This window comes from Suricata suricatta, chromosome 11 (genome assembly GCF_006229205.1).
Source record: "Suricata suricatta isolate VVHF042 chromosome 11, meerkat_22Aug2017_6uvM2_HiC, whole genome shotgun sequence".
NCBI lineage: Eukaryota > Metazoa > Chordata > Mammalia > Carnivora > Herpestidae > Suricata > Suricata suricatta.
Genome location: NC_043710.1, coordinates 67248436 through 67271951, shown reverse-complemented (window position 1 = coordinate 67271951; position 23516 = coordinate 67248436). Strand labels below are relative to the sequence as shown.

The 23516-nt window shown below is 36.2% G+C and overlaps 1 protein-coding gene across 2 annotated transcripts in view; it reads right to left on the bottom strand.

Moving 5' to 3' along the window:
• The window catches only part of TMEM135 (transmembrane protein 135), a 231882-nt gene that overhangs the window by 14650 nt on the left and 193716 nt on the right, over window positions 1-23516 (bottom strand). Inside the window, exons 7-11 of one of the 2 annotated variants that reach the window (XM_029957131.1) lie at window positions 19896-19937; window positions 10065-10211; window positions 7244-7273; window positions 7072-7141; window positions 3302-3469 (exon numbers count right to left, since the gene is read on the bottom strand). In XM_029957131.1, coding sequence (XP_029812991.1) covers window positions 3302-3469; window positions 7072-7141; window positions 7244-7273; window positions 10065-10211; window positions 19896-19937 — 457 coding nt within the window. The remainder of the gene's footprint in view (window positions 1-3301; window positions 3470-7071; window positions 7142-7243; window positions 7274-10064; window positions 10212-19895; window positions 19938-23516) is intronic. The other variant, XM_029957132.1, reaches the window with a different exon arrangement.

The window sequence follows — 23516 nt, the reverse complement described above, 5'->3', positions numbered from 1 at the left end:
ATCCAACTTCGGCTCATGGCTCGTGGGTTTGACCCGTGCCAGGCTCTGTGCTGACAGTTCAGAGTCTGGAGCCTGCTTTGGATTCTGTGTCTCTGTTTCTCTCTGCCCTTCTCCTGTTTGTACTCTATCCTTTAAAAGTAAGTAAAGTATTAATAATAATAATAATAATAACAATAAATTAACTATCTAAAGCAGTGGTCAAAAAACATGGCCCACTAGCCAAATCTGGCCTGCCACCTGTTTTTATATGGTTCCTGAGCTAAGAATGTTTTTATACTCTCAATAGATGAAATAAATAAAATCATAATATTTTAGGATCTGTAAAAATCAAATGAAATTCTAATTAAAGTCTGATAAAGCTTTATTAGGACATAGCTATGGGGCTCCTGGGCAGCTCAGTCAGTTAAGCATCCAATTCCTGATTTTGGCTGAAGTCATGATCTTATTATAGCTCATGAGTTCAAGCCTCATGTTGGGCTCTGAGCTTACAGTGCAGAGCCTGCTTGAGATGCTCTCTTCCTCTCTCTCTGCCCTTCCCTTACTTGTGCTCTTTCAAATATAAATAAACTTTAAAAAACCCACAGCTATGCTCCTTTATTTATATATTGTCTATGGTTGCTTTCACACTACAGCAGCAGAGTACAGTAGTTGTGACAAAGGTCAACCATATCGGCCACAAAGCTTGTAACGGTTATCTGGTTATAACAGTTATCATCTGGCCAATTACAAAAAACATTTTCTGACTCCTGGTCTAAAATAAAAATGGTAACAATAGATCATGGGGTTTATAACACGTGAAAAGATAAATGTATACCACAAACGCTGAGAAGGAGGAATTTGAGGTATAGTGTTATAAGTCTTACACTATACATGAAGTGGCATAATATTTGAAAAAAATAACTGATGAGTTTAAAATGCTTATTATATTGAGTGCCTGGGTGCTTCAGTCAGTTAGGTGTCTGACTTTGGCCCAGGTCATGATTTCACAGTTTGTGAGTTCAAGCCCTATACTGGACTCTCTGAAAGCTCAGAGCCTGGAGCCTGATTCAAATTCTGTCTTCCTCTTTCTCTGCTCCTCCCCTGCTTATGCTCTGTCTCTCTCTCACAAAAATAAATAATCCTTAAAAAAAAGTTAAAATGCTTATTATAAATGTTAATGCAGTCACTAAATTTAAAAAGAGATATGTATAAATAGTAAGCCAAGAGTGAAGATAGAATACAAAAATACAAAAAATAAAATAAAAAATTAAATATGTAATTTTTTTAAATATTCAAGAGGAAGGAAAAAAAACAATGGAAAAATTATAAGACAACTATCAAGAAGTAGATTTAAACTATACCATTATCAAAAAGTATATTAAATGTAGTTTAAACATACCAATTAATAGATTATCAAATTGGACAAAAAAGAAAAAACTAACTACATGTCATCTAAAAGAAATCAACCTTTAAACTGAAGATACAGTAAGATTAAAATAAAGGGACAGAAAAAATGTACTATGAAGTGTAATCAAAAGAAAACTGGAGTAGCTATATTAATATCATACATTGTAGACTTGAGTGTAAGCAATATTTCCAGAAATAAAGAGTCTGTTCCCTGAGAAGACACAGAAGAAATATGAATTGTTTCTCTGCTCTTCTCTCAGTTACATCCTTATAAAGATGCTAATGACATTAACAATTTTATTTTAAATCTCAAATGGCTTTGGAACACACTGTACCATTTTTTTATAAGAGATTTTCTGACCTGGTTGTATTTTTCTATGGTTTAATACCATTAGTTTGATTTACTTGAGCAAATAAATAGTAACAGAAATTAAAGCAAACAAACAAAACATGCTTTGAGATATGCTGGATGGGGGAGAATAACCAATTTGGGATAAAAATGTTGGGAAATAATCCACATGTAACACTTAAGGGTTTGTGTTAAGAATAAATATAAACACTATGACATAAGAAATAAAAAAGAATATAAATATAAACATATAATTACAAATATTCTGTCCTATTAAGTCTTGTATATTCAGAGACATTAGTAATATTTCCTAGTCAAACCATATTGAAAACTATTTTCAACATTAGTAATATTTCATAACAAGTAATTAACTATAGCTTATCATTTGTTACTCCTGTCCTCCTTTCCATTTAAAAATACTTCCCCTATACGTACCTTTTGTAAGTAAACTTTTACCTAAAATGATACATAACCATTTTACCCAAAATGACTCCAGAATTCAAGTTTCCCAACACTATTATTATTATTTTTTACTTTAAAAACAATGTGTGTATGTTTGCATATAGTCAACCTTAGTGAATAAATTTTACCATTTAGAATCTACATTTAGCTTTATAATCTAAATTTCAGATGTTTAGTAAAATGTCAGTAATATGATTTAAATATTAGTGATCCCCATTAAACGAAAGGCCATTACTTAAAATTTCAAAGTACTATGTAGAATGATCCCTACATATGTGTTTAGGTGTGTGCTTATACATGTGTGGTACGTTTATAGGAACATGCAGAAAGGGGTGGAAGAATCTCAACCTAGGTAATTTGAGAGAGTGTAGTAGGGATAGTAAGTGGATCAAAGAGGGATAACAAGTCATTGCTTATCACTGCTTATATAAGTTACAATAGAAAATCTTGGGGCGCCTGGGTGGCTTAGTTGGTTAAGTGTCTGACTTCAGCTCAGGTCATGATCTCACAGTTCATGGGTTCAAGCCTTGCATCAGGCTCTGTGCTGACAGCTCAGAGCCTGGAGCCTGCTTCAGATTCTGTGTCTCCCTCTCTCTCTGCCACTCCCCAACTCATGCTCTCTCTCTCTCTCCCTCTCAAAAAATGAAAACATTAAAAATTAAAAGAAGAAAAAGAAAACCTTTACTGGTTCTATCAAGTGTTGATATAAGCTAAAAGGGTCTGACATATGTTTAAATTAATAACCAGGAAATAAGTATGATTAAGAAAAACAAACAGGCCAGATATATTAATATCATTTTTGATGTTAGAAATATAATAAGCTTTTTCAGCATCTACATTATTGAAAAAGATATTTGAAAATCTTTCACATTATATATAAATGTAAATATAACTATACTTTGAAGCACATTAAATAGCATTTTAAAAGAAATTTCTCCAACCTCAATTCCTAATATATGTTGTATATATTTGGAGACATTAAGATATATATGCATATAATACAAAGAAGTATTAAAAATGGCAGATGATTTAAGGCCATATCTCATTCTAATAATAGCCATATTATTTATTTCCCATTTTTCTCTCCTCTGCGGAAAGCCTTACCTTGTATATACTAACAAAAGAGCCCAGAAAAGCTCCAAGCTGGAAGTTTTCTTTATTGTAGAAGAGAGAAAGTAGTCGGGATGGTTGTGTAAACAGATGCCGAAACGCAGAGGGGATTCGGAGGCAGCACTGGATCAAGTATCCCACGCTAAACATTCTGATGAAACCCTAGAGAAAATTGGGATAAAATTCTGACTTACATCCAAATATTTAAGCCTGAGAGATATGAATTTTACTGTCCCAGAATCAAAACAGGACTCAATAAATAAATAAATAACACAAGTTTATATCATAGCATTTTCAAAATTGTCTTAAGACCTCAAGCAATTTTAAAACAATTACCTTAAAAAAAAAAGGTAAAATTTTTCAATGACTATACTTTCTTTGATTTTCAAAAACTTGGAAGTCTCACAAGCACTGGCCAACCTTATCTATGCACCGAATTTCCATTTCTTGACATTGTATTAACAATAACCAGGACTTATGATTCCTAAACCACAACTGAATTCTAGGAACAAAAGCAATGAAATTCCAAAAAAAATAGTTTACAAAACCAAATGTGTTTCAGAAATTTTAACAGAGTACTCTCCCTCTTTTTTTTTAAATGTTTATTTATTTCTGAGAAAGAGACAGACAGAGTGTGAGTGGAGGAGGGGCAGAGAGAGAGGGAGACAGAATCTGAAGCAGATTCCAGGCTCTGAACTGTCTTCACAGAGCCCGACGCAGGGCTCAAACTCAGAAACCACAAGATCATGACCTGAGCCAAAGTCGGTCACTTAACCAACTGAGTTACCCAGGTGCCCCAATAGTGTACCCTTCTTAATCATTAGAGTAAGTAGGAATTCTTTTGGCAGAAAAAAAGCTTTATATTTAGGCCTTTAGTATCAACTTTTTAAATGATCAGGTTAAAATGATTTTCCAGAAAAAAAAAATTATACCTAGATTTTTATTTCTATGCTCAACTGTGTCAGGCTAAAAGATCTCTAAGAAACAGTAGCTTTTAAGGCACTCTAAACAAAACTTGAAAAAGCAAATGCCTACAAAGCCTACTTGCTGCCAACATCTTTCCATATTACCTCCAACTATTTATAGTGCAAAAGGGAACAGAGAGGATGGCGAGTGCTGGTCACTTTCATTTCATACTGACAGACTGAAAAATTCTTATTAGCATAAAAACCAAATGTTATCTAAAAGAACAGTATTTTATGTGATTCAGCTAATACATTGTAATACCGGCCTCCCATCATCCTCCTCTCTCACCCCCACTGGAATGGAAAACTGTCTATTTTCCTAGTGGTTTTTCTCACTAAATTCCAAAGGTCAGGTTTGCCTCTTCCAGCAAGCAGCCTTCTTTTTTAGAAGAAATTGCATTACTATGAAGAAACATTCTAATGAATGTCTAATTTACCTGAAACTATCTAATACCTGGTTTAAAACATGAAAATTAAAGTGTCCACCTAATTAACATAAATTACCATGCATTTGCTTTAACTGAAACTGCCTTGGATATGTTTAATGCATGAAGGGTTCAAACTTTCTGCTGACACTAATAATCTTAACAATCTAAGGCTTCAAGGATCACAGGCCTGTTTCGTCTTTCCATACTATTTTCAAGAGACATGTTCATCCTTCCATTCTGACACTCATGCATTTAGAAAATATTCACTGAAGGCCTCTATGTGCCAAGCACTACACCAGATGCTGGGACAGAGTGGTGAAGAGGATACAAAGCTCTTGCCTTCATGGAGCTTCCTGCTCCTTAGAGGAAGAACACATAAGTCAGTGAATAAATAAAATAATTACAGAGTGCAATAAGTGTTATGCAGGAAGTAATCAAGACTCTAGGAAGGAAATTAACAGGCAGCCTATATTAAATTGGGTGGTGAGGCAAAGTGATGGAGGATGCCACATTTAAACCAACAGAAAAGAGAAGGAGCTAGCATGATGAAAGCATTTCAGATAGTTTGGACGGAAAGCACAAAGACAAAACAGAGACTGGCAGGTATGAAGATCCAACAAAAAGAGTGAATAAAGCATAGTGAGTTGAGGGGAAGGTAATTTGTACATTTCCTCAGGGATAGGATTTAACATGTGGTGTAACTGAGCTGATGGAATAACAAGGTGCATTGCCAAAATATATTTACTATATTTGTGGTGTAAATTCCTCACCTATAGGTCTCCAAAAAATTTTACATTCATGGACCTATTACTCCAATTTATACAAAAATTGCCAAGTTTATAGTATTAGTACATGTTTGTTGAAACAATGACTAGATTTTTTCATTCCTCAGTAATTTCCCTTAACATTCTCAGGTAATTTTTTTAATCTTCCCCTCTTCTTAAACTTTATTAAACACATCTGGATTAATCAGAATATTTCTCTTAGTTACCCTCCTGAAGTCTCCCCTTAAATTGGAATGACGTCCAGTTGGAGGAATAATGACTCTGTGGGAGCTGGCTGACCCCGAGGCTGCCGGCAACGCAGCTTTCCTCCCCACGTTAACAGTGAGCAGGACACCAGATTTGGGAGCAGTGTATCAGAAATCACTGTGCAACTGAAAAAATACTCTCCTGTTTTAACTCTGGCTGTGTGTCTGGGGGCTCTACAGGTAAGTGTTGGCTGAAGCAAATGCCACCATCAACATTAAATCACAGGTGCTCACATTCATAAGCACTAATGTCATACAGTCCCTCTCTCCTAGAATGACTGCCGGGAGGCTGTACTTTATAATTATTATTATTATTATTTTTTTTTAATTAACATTTTAAAATTTATTTCGAGGTGGGTGAGGAGGGGCAAACAGACAGGGAGACTCAGAATCCGAAGCAGGCTCCAGGCTCCACACTGTCAGTGCAGAGCCCCAACATAGGGCTTAAACCCATGAACTGGACTGTGAGATCATGAACTAAGCTGAAGTCAGATGCTTAACCGACTGAGCCAGCCAGGTACCCCAGGAAGCTGTCTTTTGGGGATGCTGTACAACTCTGCTCCCATCATTAACAACTGACTGGGGTTCAGACATTATAAGAAAGAACATAAACTCTTTAAAGTATTGGGATGGTTAGAGCTCATCCAAAACTAAAGAACTTGTAGCAGATGGTGCCACCTGTGTCAGACCAACTGCAATTAAAATAACTTCCTTCCCAGAGTTGGTGGCAATGGAGGAGGGCGGATGACAGGCACAGAATGGGGGATGGGCGAGGAGAGACACTCTACTACACTAACATAATACGGAGTGAGGAATTTATGCCAGTGGGCATAGCTAACTTCCTTAATGTGGAGCAACTGTGGACATGCTCCAGTTACCTCCATGCCTTAAAAGGGTAACAACTTTACAACACCAAATGCTGCCGTACCAGACTGTGCACAGTGTACGTATGAGACCACTTACCCACTCGTACACAGCACACTCCAGGGACCTTAATCTAAAACGTATTCTAATGAGAATACATTACACAGTACAAACTTTAATAACTTTATTTTTCTGTCCTTTTTGCTGTGGTTGCTTCAGCTTCTTTTCTACTTCAAATGTGTAACACTGATTTTTAAATAAGCGAATTTTAAAATTATTTAACAAGGGATCTGGTAAGTGATGCTCAAGGCTAAATTGTTACCTAATTTTCACAATTTCTAATTTTTCAAGTCAAATGCAAAGAATGATAGCAATTACTGTCAATTTTTCCATTTGCTTTTAAATCATGTTTTAATTATAAATTTATTTCTATACATATTTCCTGTAGCAAATAAAGGGATACTTTCATATACTTACTTTAATGCAATAGGAGATGCAATTATCTTCATAGTGTTTGCAACATCTATGCCTTGGTCCATGCTTACATCTGAAATAAAACAAAAATAACAAATTATGTGTTTATGTATGTGTATGTGTGGAGATGTGCTTAAAACTCTCTATAATCAAAAAAGGAGAAAATATTACCTACTTGTATTTAAATGCATGCATCTTTTGGTTTCTTGGGACATAAAAAAGCAAAGATAACAGATTTTTTTTTCTCTGCAGTTCACCATTTGACACAATGCATATATTATGTGACTACAGTCAAAATACTTAAATGTGAAACAGAAAAAACACTGGTAAATATTTGTGACTAAATACAAGAAATATACATATATATATATTATATCTATACTCTGCCAAATCTTTTGGAAGCTTTAAGTTGCTTACTGTAGAGGATAACAGTCATAAATCATCCATGAAGTCAGTACTTGAGCAAAAATCATAATGAGAAAGTGCTCAGGTTACAGGAATTTATACTTAATTATATTTGAGAGAAAACATCTGGAAAAGAAACATGATACAGTATTAGAATTCAAAATTCAATTTTAAAAATAAATACAGAAATAGATCCCGTGGGAATTCAAAAGTGGGTTATTAGTGATTTGACTGCAAACCACTTGGTCCTCTGGTGTTTGGTAAACCTTTCTGCTAGGAAGACTACTGTTCAAGACATGCTGATTTTTAGTTATTTTGTATGCTGACTCCAGGACCTATATTTACTGGAGGCATAAAAAAGTAAGTTTAAAAATATCTAACATGGGTCTAGCTCTCCCCCTTTCTCTCTGAAGAATTAATGTTCCACAATGAGTAGTCCTTATAACTCTGGCAGACCGCAGTTAATTATCTTCATGGTTGGAACATTAACTTTCTCGTTTATAAAACAATAACTCATAGAGTGATATTCTGGCTCAACGTCTCTCTAATTCCATTTGCAAATTGATTAGCAAAACCATTTCGGAAATCCAATTCTGCACCACAGCTGGAGGATGCCGGCAGCCTTTCAGACAAGGGTGACAGCAGTAGTTCCCACTGACCGTGGGCCGTATGTCATTAGAACGATGGGACATATCTGGCCATGCGAAGCTGAGTGACTAAAGCTGGAGGCTAAAGGAGGTAAATCAGAGAAGGGCGGCCGTCTGTAAGCCATCACTCCTCATACTTCTAAGTGTCCTCTTCAAAGACATTCTTCAGCCAGTGCTACTGGAACTGCACAGACATTGTTAAACTGTCTTTGCTAGTGAATTTAAATTCTGATATCAGCTATACTGTCATTTAGTTCCTTAGTCTGTTCTTAAAACTTCCCAAAGCCTGGACTCCCCATCTCCTGTCATACCTGCTCTGCTTATGCATCACCCTGCACCTGCTTTCCCAGCAGTGGGTAGTCTGACAAGTTCTACCATGACCTGATTGGCTCTGATACCCAAGGTATCATTCACCCACAGAATACAACTACATTCTCTGCATTTTCCTCTGATTCCTGGTGAACATGATTTCCATGAATAAGGATTCCCTCTCTTTTTTCTCCACTAAGGTGATACATAACTATTTTGAACTTACTTAAGAAGTTCACTACCAATCATACTACTGGATATTTACCCCCAAATTACAAAAATACGAATTCAAAGGGATATATGTACCCCTATGTTTATTGCAATGTTACTTACAATAGCTAAATTATAGGAGCAGCCTGTGTTCACTGATGAATGGATGAAGAAGAGGTGGTAGGTATGTATGTGCATGTGTATGTACATACACAATATAATATTATTCAGCCAAAAGATACTGTTCATATGTGGAATTTAGGAAACAAAAAAATGAGTGAAGGGGAAAAAAATGAAAGAGAGAGAGACCAAAAAACAGATTCTTAACTATAGAGAACAAACTGATGATTATTAGAAGGGAGGTAAGTACGGGTATGGGTGAAACAGGTAACGGGATTAAGGAAGTGCACTTATCATGATGAAAAAATTAAAACAAGAAAAAAAGATATACATAAAATTCTTTTAAAAAGTTCACTACCACAATTATTCCTGCCATCTGTTATCCCTTCCTTGCCTCTTACCTTCTGTATGTGGTGCATACGAGACAAAAAACCCTTTAAATTCAGTAAAAATTCTAAGCACCTACACTGTGCTCATGTATGAGGCAACTCATAAGGTTATTTCATTTAATGCATGCAACACTCCTTAACAGAGATCATTAACCCAAGTTAACAGATGAGCACTGCAGGATCCAGAGTGGTTAAGTCACTTGCCCCAAGTAACAAAGCCAGCAAGGGGTAAAATGAGAGTCTAACATAGGTCTTCTGATGTCTAGCTTCAGCTTCCTATAACTGAGGCCTAACTTTCTATACTGATGATTTATTCAATAATCTCTCAAATATCACTACCAAGATTATTTTTATTAACTAATATTCTAATTTTAAATCATTAAGTTAATTTTCTTCAATATCTATACTAGAAATGCAAATATTATTTGTATGAAATTCAGACTTATTTGTGTAATATACAAATAAAATTACCTTATTCCATTTCTAAAGCCCTGAAAATTTCCACTCTTGCAAAAACAAAAAACAAAAAACAAAAAAACCCTTTATATAAGGTTTGCTCCTTGTTCCTATATCTTCTTGAATCTCTCCTTCCCACACTTGTCATAGTTGATTAGCACATTATTAATCTGTTTCCTGAAGCTCCCCATTCTAGCCTCCTGCATCTCTGACTAGTTTGACATAGAAAACTATTAAAAATTCATATAAATCTATTTTAAAGGCATATGATGGTCTATAGTCCAGACAAAAATAATAAGTAAAACTAACTTGCTATTGTTTTTTGTATTGTATGCATTGTTTTTGGTTAAATTAAAAAAAACAGTTGTCATTACTGAAAAGAAAACAAAAACACCTTGTCATGGTACAAATATCATATAAAAGAGTGAAAGTGCACTAAGTATCAAGGTAAAGAACTTACACTGAATTCACAAGTTTCCTGATTAGAGCAATTACATTCATTCTTCTTGGCTTTTCCTCATGTTTCTCTGTCTTCTGTTCCACTTTTGCATATGCCGCTTCTGGTGAATAAGAATGTGTGGGAATTTCTTCCTTCCCTACAATAAACCTGAAGAAAAGAGCACAATGTGAAGAACTTTTCACCTTAAAAGAAAAAAGAGACCAAAAAACCCCACTTGACTTTGTTAATATACAATACATTTTGGAGAGTACCTTATATTTGAAATAATATTTTTCAAAATTTACATAAAATCTTATCATTCTTTATAAATACAAGCTTTAAAAAGCCAAATACATAGGAAATGTTGACAGCCTTTTTTTAATAATACAAATTCTTTTATTAAGATTTTTCTTTTAATTCCAGTTATAGTTAACATATAGTGTTATATTAGTTTTTTTCAGGTATATAATATAGCGATTCTACAATTCTATATGTTACCCAGTGCTCATCATGATTAAGTCTACTCTTAATCCTCTTCACGTGTTTCACCCAACCTGCTCAACCCATCTGCTGTAGGGTAACATCAGTTTGTTTTCTGCTTAGTTAAGTTTCTACTTCTTGATTTATCTTTCTTCCTTTCTCTTCCCGCCGCCCCCCATCACTTGTTTTTGTTTCCTAAATTCCACATCTGAGTAAAGTGATATAGTATTTGTCTTTCTCTGACTGGCCACTTAGCATTATACTCTCTAGCTCCATTCATGTTGTTGCAAATGGCAAAACTGCATTCTTTTTTGTGGCTGAATAATATTCCATTATGTATATATACCACTTCTCTATTTTCACCAATTGATGGACATTTGGGCTGTTTCCATAATTTGACTATTGTAATGCTACAATACACAGAGGGGTGCATGAATGCTTTTATATTAGTGTTTCTCCATTTTGGGGGGTACTCAGTATGGTGATTACTAGATTATAGGGTAGTTCCATTTTTAGCTTTCTGAGGAATCTCCAAATTGTTTTTCAGAGTGGCTGTACCAGTTTGCATTCCCACCAACAATGCAAGAAGGTTTCTATTTCTCCACATCCTCACCAACACCTTTTGTTTCTTGTGTTACTGAATTTAGCCATTGTGACAAGTGTGAGGTGATATATCATTGTGGTTCTGATATGTATTTCCCTGATGACCAGTGATGTGAGCATCGTTTCATGTATTTGTTGACCATCTGGGTGTCTTCTTTGGAGAACCGTCTGTTCATGTCCTCTGCCCACTGTTTAAAAAATACGTGAGTGGGGAAGGGATAGAAAGAAAGGGGAGAAAGAATCCTAAGCAGGCTCTGCACCGTCAGCACAGAGCCTAACATGGGGCTTGATCTTGTGAACAATGAAATCATGACCTGAGCTGAAACCAAGAGTCGGATGCTCAACCGACTGAGCCACCCAGGTGCCCCTCATCTGCCCACTTTTTAATTATTTGTTTTTTTGGGTATTGAGTTAGATAAGTTCTTTATATATTTTAGATACTAACCCATTATCAAATAGGTCGTTTGCAAATATCTTCTCCCATTCAGTAGGCTGTCTTTTAGTTTTGTTCATTATTGCCCTTGCTGTACAACAGCTTTTAATTTGATGTAGTTGCAATAGTTTAATTTTTCCTTTTTCTTCCCTTGCCTTGGGAGACAAATCTAGAAAAAAGTTGCTACATCCAATGTCAGAGAAGTTACTGCCTGTGTTCTCTTCTAGGATTTTTATGGTTTCATGTCTCACATTTAGGTCCTTTCAAATTTATCTTTGTGTATTGTGTAAGCCAGTGGTCTAGTTTCATCCTTTTGCATGTTGCTGTCTGGTTTTCTCAACACCATTTATGAAGAGGCTTTTTCCCATTGCATATTCTTTCCTCCTTTGTCAAACATTAATTGACCAGATAAACATAGGTTTATTTCTGGGCTTTCTATTCTGTTCCAATGATCTATGTGCCTATTTCTGTGCCAGTCCATTCTGTTTTGATTATTACAGCTTTATAGTATAACCTGAAGTCTGGAATTGTGACATCTCCAGTTTTGCTTTTCTTTTAGATTGTTTCAGCTATTCAGGGTGTTTGGTTGTTCCATACAAATCTTAGGACTGTTTGTTCTAGCTCTGTAAAAAATGTGATATTTTGACAGGGATTGCATTAAATCTATAGATTGTTTTGGATAGTAAAGACATTGTTTCAATATTTATTCTTCTAATCCATGAGTATAGAGTATCTTTCCATTTGTTTGTGTCATCTTAAATATCTTTTATCAATGTTTTATAGTTTTCAGAATAAAAATCTTTCACCTCCTTGGTTAAGTTTATTCCTAGGTATTTAAAAATATGGAGGGGAGGTTTATTTATTTTTGAGACAGAGACAGACAGAACATGAGTTGGGGAGGGGCAGAGAGAGAGAAAGGGAGACACAGAATCCGAAAACAGGCTCCAGGCTCCTAGCTGCCAGTATGGAACCCGATGCGGGGCTCAAACCCACAGACTGTGAGATCATGACCTGGCCTGAAGCTGGACATTTAACCAACTGAGCCACCCAGGTGCCCCTATTCCTAGGTATCTTATTACCTTTGGTGCAATTGCAAATGAGATTGCTTTCTTAATTTTTCTTTTTGCTTCACTTCTAGTAAGCAAAAATACCATGAATTTCTATATGTTGCTTTGGTATCCTACAAACTTACTGAATTCATTTATCAGTTTTGGTAGTTTTTTGGTAGTCTTCAAGGTTTTTTATATATAGTATCATCTTGCCTGCAAATAGGATACATTTTACTTCTTCCTTACCGATTTGGATGCCTTTTCTTCCTTCTTTTCTGATCGCTATGGCTAGGACTTCAAGTACTATGTTAAGTATGAGTTGGGGGGAGTGTACTTCCCCATCTTGTTCCTGACCTTAGGGGAAAGGCTCCCCATTTTTCATCACTGAGTGAAATGTTAGCTGTGGGTTTTTCATATATGGCCTTTATTATGTTGAGGTGTTCCCTCTAATCCTACTTTGTTGAGGGCTTTTTTAATTATCACGAATGCATGTTCTACTTTAGAAAGTACTTTTCTGCATCTATTGAAATGATTTTTTAGCCCTTCTTTTATTGATGTGATGAATTGCATTGAACCACTCTTGAATCTCAGGAATAAATCCCCTCGATCATGGCACATGATTTTTTAAAGTATCGTTGGCTTTGGTTTGCTAATATTTCGTTGAGAATTTTAGCATTTATGTTCAACAGAGATATTAGCCTACAGTTCTCTTTTTTTGTAGTGTCTTTATCTAGCTTTGGTATGAGAGAAATGCTGGCTTCATAGAATGAAGTAAGAAGTTTTCCTTCCTTTTCTGTTTTCTGGAATAGTTTGAGAAGAGTAGATATTAACTCTTCTTTAAATGTTTGGTAGAATTCACCTGTGAAGTCATATAGTCCTGGACTCTTGTTTACTGGGAGGTTTTTTTTTTTAATCACTGATTCAATTTCATTGTTGGTAATTGGTCTGTTCAAATGTTCTATTTATTCTTGATTCAATTTTGGGAGGTTATAGGTTTCTAGGAATTTATCCATTTCTTCTAGGTTGTCCAATTTGTTGGCATACAATTTTTCATAATATTCTCTCTCAATCGTATTTCTGTGACATCGGTTGTTATTCTCTCGGTTCTGTTTTTATTTGAGTTCTCTCTATCTCTGTCTGTCTGTCTTTATGAACCTAGCTAAAAGTTTATCAATTTTTGGGAGGGAGGGGAATTCTGTGTCTCCTGAATCAGGATCTCTGTTTCCCTCTCCAAGATTTGGGAAGTTTTCAGCTATTATTACTTCAAATACATTTTCTGCCTTTCTTTCTCTCTTCTCCTTCTGAGATCCCTATAATGTGAATACTATTACACTTGATGGAGTCACTGAATTTTCCAAGTCTATTCTCATTATGCAGTATTTATTTGTTTCTCACCTTGCTTTCACCTTGTCTCACTTGTCTCTCAGTTGCTTTCCATTACTCTTCCCTCCAGGTCACTTATAGGCTCCTCTGCTTCAGATAGCCTACTATTTATTCCATCTGTTGTGGTTTTTTTCACTTATTGAGTTCTTCATCTCTAATATGTTACTTTCTTTCTCTTTGTCAAGGTTCTCACTGATTTCCTCTACTCTTTTTTTGGGAAGCCCAGTGAGTATCTTTATAGTCATTCCTTTAAAATTTCTATCAAGCATATTATTTGTTTTACTTAATCTCCTGCTGTGATTTTTTTCCTGTTTTTCATTTGGGACATATTCCTCTGTTTCCCCACTTTGTCTATCACTCTGTGTTGGTTTCCCTGTGTTAAGAAAGTCAGCTACATCTTCTCCTCTTGAAAGTACTGCCTTTATAAAAAAGAGGTCCTAGAGGTCCTATAGTGCTTTACAGTGCAGTGCCCCCTGTTCACGAGAACCTGGTAATTCAGGGGAATCTCCTGTTTGTTGTGCTTGTGTCCTGCTGTCATGTCTGAATCACTTATGTCAGTTCAGATGTCTTCACAACGCTGTGCCTGATACGGTCTTTGCTTGCTATTGGTGGTGTTAGTGAGACCCAGGCTGCAAGCTCTGAGGAAGCCTGACTGCAGAATGGCTTGGAGGTAGGGTGGTAGTGTTAGCAAAACTTGCACAGTGCCCAGGGCTGAGGCCAGCATGTTTGGAGTGGGTCTGTCCTCAGAAGAACACATCGGCAAGGCACACTGCTAGCAGGCTAGGTAGCAAATGTCTGTGCAACGCCTCCCACAAGGTGGCCCTGTGTTTATTCCGAGGGGCAGACGAGGAAAATGGTGCCTGACAGCTCCTTTGTTCCAGAGAAGTTCCCCAACTCGCTTGAAATCACTATAAACAGATCTTGCTCCCTCCCATTTGTCCCAGGGACTGTGCTAACCGTTGCTCCTAGGTGGTCTATGGTCTTTTTAAGGGTGAGACAGAGCAATCACTCACCCTCCCATCTTTCCCAGCACTGAGTCATGTGACTTTTTAAGCTCCAGGCTCCAAATCCTGCTAGTTACACAAACTCACAGAATTCAGCCCCTCTAATTTTCAAAGCTAGATGTTATAGGGATTTGTCTACCTGGATTGGGTCCACAAGTGTGAGACACTGAGACCACTCCTTTCCCTCTCTGTACCCGCAGTTCCTTCCCTTCTGTGAGCAGGCCCCAACCACTGTTTCTGCCCTTCCTCATCTCCTAAACGCAGCTTCTTCTCTACATTTAGTTGTGGACATTGTTCTGTCAGTCTTTGACCTGCTCTCTGGTATTTTACACAGATGTGGATGACATATAGTTATAAACATGGGATAGGGTGAGCTTAGGATCCTCCTACTCCACCATCTTCCTAAACTCCCCAACAATGCAGGTATTTTTAAATCAAATTAAATGAGTAAAATATTGCATAGCACTTTTAAGACATACTGTTTTAACTTAAGTCACCACCTTTTAAAGATATTGCACACCTAAAGTGTTTTCAAAAGAAGTAGGTGAAATATTTACTTGAGTCTACTAATCACAAAAATTCTATTTTTTCTCTAAATTCTACTAATAGTTACAATTGAATGATTTTCTCATTTTTCAGCATAAAGTTATATCCCATCACTTTGAGTCATAAAATAGCCATAGTTAGGTAGAAGTTTATATAACAAGACTCCGGGAAATGGAGCGAACTGAAGAATGAGGATCATAAAACAGTCAAGATTCCATGCATTCTCACATGATTGCATTAGAAAAGCTTAAATTCCATATTACTTTAATCTATTTACTTATCTTTGGAGAAACTTAATATCTAGGAGAAGACACTATTCTTATCTCTTATCTCATCAAAACTGGACCTTTTCTTTCCCCCAAAGAAAATGCAAAAAAAAAAAAAAAAAGAGAGAGAGAGAGAAAGAGAAAAAAAAAGGAAGAACAAAAGAGTTGGCGCCATTAGATATCAATCAGCATCCTTCATGTGCTTTCATTTTTGCTGTCTGTACCTTCACTGTAAGAATCATTGTGCTTTTAAAGAATAACTAAGCTTTCCTAAGAGAACAATACCAGCTGAACTTTCAGGAAATACCTTGAAATGCAAGCAAAAAATTGGGATCAAAAAGACTATACTAAGGTTCTGGAACATGGGACCTATGACAAACAGAGTGAGAAAATGTAAACAATCAGAAAAGAGAGGTGAAAGGAAGCTGTTACTATCAACTGTAACCCAAGTTTATTAGGATAAACTTGGTAAAACATCTAGCTTATTAAAGCATAAGGGATACGCAATGAGATTGTGTGTCACAAGATGCCAGTTGTGCATTCTCAGTAGCTTTTATTTCAAGAGAATTTGGCTCTTAGTCATGGGTGTGCATGGAGAAGTTAAGATCTGTACTACTGTTCTTTATGAACAAGACAAAAACTATATTAGAATAGTTACAACAATCTCTTCTACTAACACTGTTGCTCTTTTGGCTAGGACTGACCATCTCAGATTAGAGGTCACTTCCATGGAGAAGCTGCCCCTGCCTAAGCTGGAGTGAGTTTGTAAGAAAACCAAAAGTTGGTTGGCAATCCTTCCTTTGTGCTATCATGGCCCAATAAATCCTCAATAGTAGAAGCACCTTGTTAGTAGTTTACATCCCCCATTAAACTTCGGGGTCTTATGAGACTCTGTACATCTTCTTTGCTATTATACCCCATGATAGTATAGTGTCTGGCAATATTTAATGAATATATACTGAATGAGTAATAAGTAATAATGAGCATTTACTAATGACAGGCACAGTAGTGCTATTAAATCATTTAATCCTCATAGCAACACTACAAAATAGGTGCCATAATTACCATGAGACTTCGCATGGAAATGCATCTGGTCCACAGCCATTTAACAGTAACTATTTGAACTCAGAATTGTCTGACTCTTAATGCCTGGTTCTTCACCACCAAGCTGTATACACTTCTACGTATTAAACTATGTTGATTCAGGCTTAGTAAGCCCTAAAGTTCCTGAACTATCTTTTCCCCTTTGGCTCTATCTTTGACTCTTTCTATCCACTCTCGTAACTTCTACTAAACTTTAAGCAAGAAAAATAACCGATTTTTCCAGAATATTTTCCTCTAATACAGAGAAAATTCTATGTACAAAAAGTCCAAGTCAGCCCTTTACTTTTTTTTCTGTTTATTTATTTATTTTTTTAACATATGCAATTATTTTCCATCATTTACACTACAGTAGTTACAATGACACTCCAAACAGAAAAGCAAAGTAAAAAATCAAAACCCCCACTTCTATTTCATGTAATTAGACTTATACAGGAATTAGAAGGTTAAGTAACAACTAGTTAATCACCGAATTGCACAGCGATCTGAAGTGGTGATCGTTATATAGCAGCTTATCTAAAGCCCTTTACTTTAAGTGGGTTTGAAGAAGAGACACAAAAATATCTGGCATATTTTAAGTATTTGTAAGGACTCTGGCAGCCTAAGGAGAGACACAGGGAAGAAGGCTAAGTTTTCTCTTGAGGAAAACCAACTTTTGGTTTTGTTACAAACTTTTTTGGTTTAACACAGAATCTTTTATAGCCAATGCAACAATAGCAACCGAAAGTTATTTTCTAAAATGTTTCATCATCTTTTTTTTTTTTTAACATTTATTTCTTTTTGAGAGACAGAGAGAGACAGATCATGAGGAGAGGAGGGGCAGAGAGAGAGGGACACACAGAATTGGAAGCAGGCTCCAGGCTCTGAGCTGTCAGCACAGAGCCCGATGCAGGGCTCGAACCCATGAACTGGTGAGATCATGACCTCAGCTGAAGTCAGATGCTCAAACGACTGAGCCACCCAGGCACCCCATAAAATGTTTCATAATCTTAAAAAAATTTTTTTAATGTTTATTTATTTTTGAGAAGGAGGGAGGGGCAGAGAGAGGGAGACCCAGAATCCAAAGCAGGCTCCCGGGTCTGAGCTGTCAGCACAGAGGCCCATGCGGGGTTTGAACCCACAAACCATGAAATCATGCATGACCAGAGCCGAAATCGGATGCTCAACCGACTGAGCCACACAGGCTCCCGTCATCATCTTTTAATGAAGAATATAATATGAAGAAATTACTGCAGTGATCGTGACTTAGTTACTGCTACCACAGAGTTTCCACAACCAAAGATATTCAAACAGTGGACTCAACCTGTCTCCACCCAAACTAGTCTTGTTGCATGCCATCTGATTTTCTGTTAATAGTACCTTTTGTCGGGTATTTAGGTTTTCCCTCTTTCTCTTTAATCCTCCACTATCACCTAAATCCCAGTCCTTTTCATTTCATCTTTCTTCCTTCTTGTTCTTTTTACAAGGTCCCAAACACTAAGGCCAGACTAGTCTTTCTGAAAAACTCTCAACTACCCTGTTCAAAAACCTTTAGTGAATCCTTACTGTCCACCTTATCAAATTCAACTCTGGTCTTCTTTTTGTTGTTGTTCAAGTCTTCCATAATGTGGTCCTGCTTGATCCATCATTAAAAAAAAAATCCTATAATCCCTAATATAAACTGTCATGCCAATTAATTTTCCCATTCTTACTTCACATTTTATGTTTATAACTTTCATGCTTTTGCTAACATTATTCCCTTCTAGCCAGAAGTCTCTTCCTTTCCCTTTTAAGTTCTCTAAAGCTACCCTTCAAGTACACTTTAAGGCTTATCTCTGTAAGAGTACTAATATAATATGGGGAGCCTGGGTGACTCAGTCGATAAGAATACAACTTCAGCTGAGGTCATAATCTCGTGGTTCACGGGTTGAAGCCTCATGTCAGGCTCTGTGCTAACAGCTCAGAGCCTGGAGCCTGCTTCAGATTTTGTGTCTCCTTCCCCCACTCAACACTCTGCCCCTATCTCTCAAAAACAAACATTAAAAAAATTTTTAAGAATAATAATATAATAGGCAACATTTCTTGAGTACTATGTGCCATGCACAGTTCTAAACACTCTTCATGCATTAACTTATTTGATCTTCAAAATGATCTTTTAAGACAGTCATGAAATCTTTTAGTATTGAAATCCACTCTGGTTTTTTCCCTCCTATACTTAAAATGAATACTACACTACTAATTCCTAAGCATCAACTCTATGTCCTTAGGGGAATAAAATAGGCAACATTTATGACACAAAACAGAAGAGCAGTAGGTTTCAGGCAAGGATATACAGTCACTGTGTGAACATTAAATTAGTCAAGCATTGTTAAACCTCAATTTCTTCTTCATGTCATGTGGGCATAGAAATACCCATCTCACAGAACTGTTGTGAAAATTTTCTAGTCGATGTGAAAATGCTTAGTAAACTATAATGTATAATATACAATATGCAATGCTGGTGCTAACCAACATTTCCAAAGCATCTACCATCTGCTAATAACTATGAAAAGAGATAGGCTACAGGGTGAAAAGCAGATTCTAGTGACTCTAGTGAAGCTAATAATCCAAAATGTGTCTGACATGAGCTCTGCCCTAATATGAAGCCCATACTGTGGTACTACAGAATTCAGTATTTAATTTTGCAATAATTGTTCATGTGTAGCTTTGTCTTGCCAACGCTCCTTGAAGAGTTCTTGTAATTCTTTTCTAACAACCAATGATATGAGGCACACAATAGGCCCCAAAAATACTTGGTGACTGACTGATTTTTAGGGGGAAAAAATCTAATAAATTACTCTTTTAATGTAATACCACAAAAGTGACTGTGTGACTTCTATAATTACTTCCAGCTGCAAAACTGAATAGGTAAATGTCTCTTATAATATATGTAATGGTATTCCTTTTTGAAAAAGTTAACTTGCAAATTCTTTCTAAACATAAAGTTAAATATAAAATACGCTACTTACCTAAGGGCAGAGAATGTAAATCCTTTCAATCCATCTTTGCACCTAGAACAATAAAAAATTTTATGATAAAACAACATGTTTTGAGATATAAAGTAGTATATTAAGTAGCTAATATAATTTTTTTCTGAAATAGATTGTTTTTAAAAGGTGAAACTCTTTTAGGACAGCAATCTGAGCAGTGTGCATGGAATCAACAAGGAAGTAAGCCATCTTACACAGGATGATTAAAATGTCCTATGCCAAAGTAACATAACTTAAAGCTCAACTCTCATATTTGCAGGTGGAAGATAAATGTAAGTATATCTTCTAAGCGCTCCATGTGGACTTCATTTTTGAAGGCTGGGAGTGGACTGTTCTTCACTTTATGCAACCCCCAGGGGAGCAGTTTGTTGAGAAGAAAAGGCCACATACACCTGCTGGGTATCATGAATGGGTCAGTTCTAGGTCCTGACTTCTCCCTACTTAATAACTCAGAACGCAGAACAATGTAGAATTGGCCAACACATAAAGGCTTCCAGTTTAGTTCAACGATTTTAACTTCCAAGTGAGCCCAAATGGACGGATAACATACACGGGGAACAGACTGGGGCTGAGGGGAGGGCACGGTGCAGGGGCCCAATAACATGTACTGAGTACTTACTATTGCTGGGCACTGTTTTGGGCCCTTGGCATGTGTTTTCTCATTTAATTATATCACACCTCTACGAATAGGGATTTCTCTACTCCAGAGCTGGGCAGAGCCCCCACCCCTGCCCCCAAATGCAGCAACTCCCAAGAGGTCACAAAATAAATAGTAGTCAGAATTTAAGAAAAAAATTTTAAAGTTCATCTGAATTAAAAGCTATGGTTTCTTCTTATACCACTTTCTGAAACAGTGTATTCCTTTTAATTGAGGGAAGATTCAAACTACGTGACAAGAAAAAATGATTCTCAGATCGGCAAGAAAAATATTTAAACAAGGTTTTAAACAGGAAAATTACTATACTATTTTAATGGCCTGCTTTATAAGTACGATCAAGTTACTAAAGAATTATTGCGTATCTAGTATCAAAATCCCTTGGAGAAACTATAGAGATTGGTGATACAGTGATGTTCTAATGTATGTTAATTTTAGAAACTGAATATTCCTGGGTAAAATGTACAGCCTCAAATCTAACTGGGCAACTCTCACAGTATGCTCTTTATGTGAATGATCACAAAGGAAATGCATCAAATATAAGAAATATATCTTAACAAGTTTAAATATATACATTTTTCCTGCAGGGCACACGGAATCTCAGAAAAGAATTTAATTTGTGTGCACAGAGATCTTTTAAAACACGAATTCATTTTAATTAAGCGACACAATCTACTTTGGGGTCATATTAGCTAACATACTATGTAATTATCCACCCCACACAGAATGAGGCAAAATAATCCATGTGTTAAGCTAAAAAGGTGCATAGGAAAATTGTAGCATTAAAATTCTTAAACTTATCTCTTTCCATCTGAAGAAGGTGTTTCTCAGTAATCTAAAACCCATAATTGGACAATTTCTAGTTAGGTGGGGTGGTGAGGGGGTAGGCTAAGAGTCTACTGACTAGAAAACAGAAAGCAGCAGATTGATTAAAAGATTATATACAAGTGGGAACAAATTTTGGCTTTGGTATGTTATTGTTAAAAGATAGCCATTTATCTTTGTGCAATGCTGAATAGATAAAGGATTCTGACAACTTGGTCTAGTCAGGATTGCATATTTGTGACCTTAAACAATAAATCTAATTGCAGACCAAACATCAAAAAGTAGCTTTCAAAAAAAGGGGGGGGGCATGTGCAAATGAATTTGCAATTTCATTATGATGGAAGTTTGGTTCTTTCAGCAGAACCCTGTGGGAAGCACTTCATATTGATAAAGTCTTAGCCCGAATTCAAAAGAGGCTATTCTTCTTTCCATTCATGTGTATAAGGTCTGTTAATGTAATTGAGGGTCAGATGTCTATGTCAAAAGAACAAAAAAGTAATTATTCCCATGAAAAGAATCTTTAAAATAGTAATATCTCCCTGAATTTTGATACCAAGGGTATTGTCTGAGCCTTACCCTAACTAGGAAACACTATTGTAATTGGAATTAAATGTATAAAGTCTGATACACACATAAAGATTTATATAAAACACACCCCATTAGAAGGGGCCTCACTATTTAATGGATTTGGTTATTATAATGCAAATCAAATTACATTCTCTATTCATGTATCAAGGCTCTCCTGATTTACTCAACAAATCTTAACTGAATGCCTACTGTGTGTAAGCACAAGTTTAAGTTTTAAGGATGTAACAGTAGACAATCAGAAGCTCTGCTTTCATACATTGACACTCTATACTGGAAAAGGTACGACCAAACAAGTAAATAGGTCATGTGGTGGTAACTGCTAGGGCAAAAAACAAAGCAGCATCAGAGGAGAAACAGATGGAATCAGGTCTTACTATTTTACATAGTGTAATCCAGAAAGGCCTCTCCAAGAAAGCGAAATTTGACAATTTGATCAGAAACCTTATAGAATTGAGGGAAGAGCATTTGTTTAAAGGAAGAGCAAGTACAAAGTCTCAGATGAGGAGTTTGCATGGCATGTAAGGAGAACAGCAAAGCAGATTACTGCAGCCAGAGCAGAACAGGGGAGGGAAGCAGAAGCAGGAAAGTAGGTCCCAGGAAGGGAAGGAGTCGTCTATGATTCCTGTAGGGGCCCTCTAGGTGCCGTAAAAACTCTGGATGGTTCTCAGGAGAAGAGTGACAAAGATCTGTCTTAGATTTTAAGATTATCTTTGGCTGCTCATTGGAAAACTACAGGAAGACAAAGTTAATAGCAAGAGGCTAATTAGGAGGGTAAAGATGATTGACTAGATCATGAAGTGGTAGAGGAGAAAAGTGAGAAGATTCCGAATGTATTTCAAAAGCACAGTTGGTGGAATTTATTGAAGGACTGAATGTAGAGAACAAGAGAAAGAGAAAATTCACTATTAACATATTTTTGGTTTGAGCAAATAGAAGGATAAAATGCCCACTTACTTAAGGGAAGAAGACTATGGGAGGGCCAGGTTTGAGGAGAAAAATCAAAGTTCTATTTAGGACATGGTAAGTTTGAGATTCAGGTTATCTATAAATGGAAATGTTAATGAAGCAAGCAGCTGCTGTACAGATTTGGATTCAAGAAAGACATCTGATTCATTTATAAGTAGAACTAAAATCCATAGGGCTAGATACAATCAACTAGGAAATAAGTGACAATAGAGAAAATATCAAGGTCTAAGAATATTTTATTCCCCCATATTTCATAGTGCAGAAAATCTCTTCTAAAGGGAGGGGGGGAAAGAACCAAAGCCCTCTCTCTTTTTAATAAAATCATTCTCTAATATAAAGTCTTGTTTTACTTTTGAGTGTGCACAAAAATATAATGCATGTATATACATAGGCTTTTCTATTAGAATTAACCTATATAAATGACATAAATAACTAGTATGACTCCACTGTAGTTACTGAATGTCTACATTTGTGAGGTTGTGTACAAGGTTCAGGAAAGATAAGGAGTAAAAAATTGCAGCATTTTATCAAACAACTTAGCTGACACACAACTAATTATAGAGGTT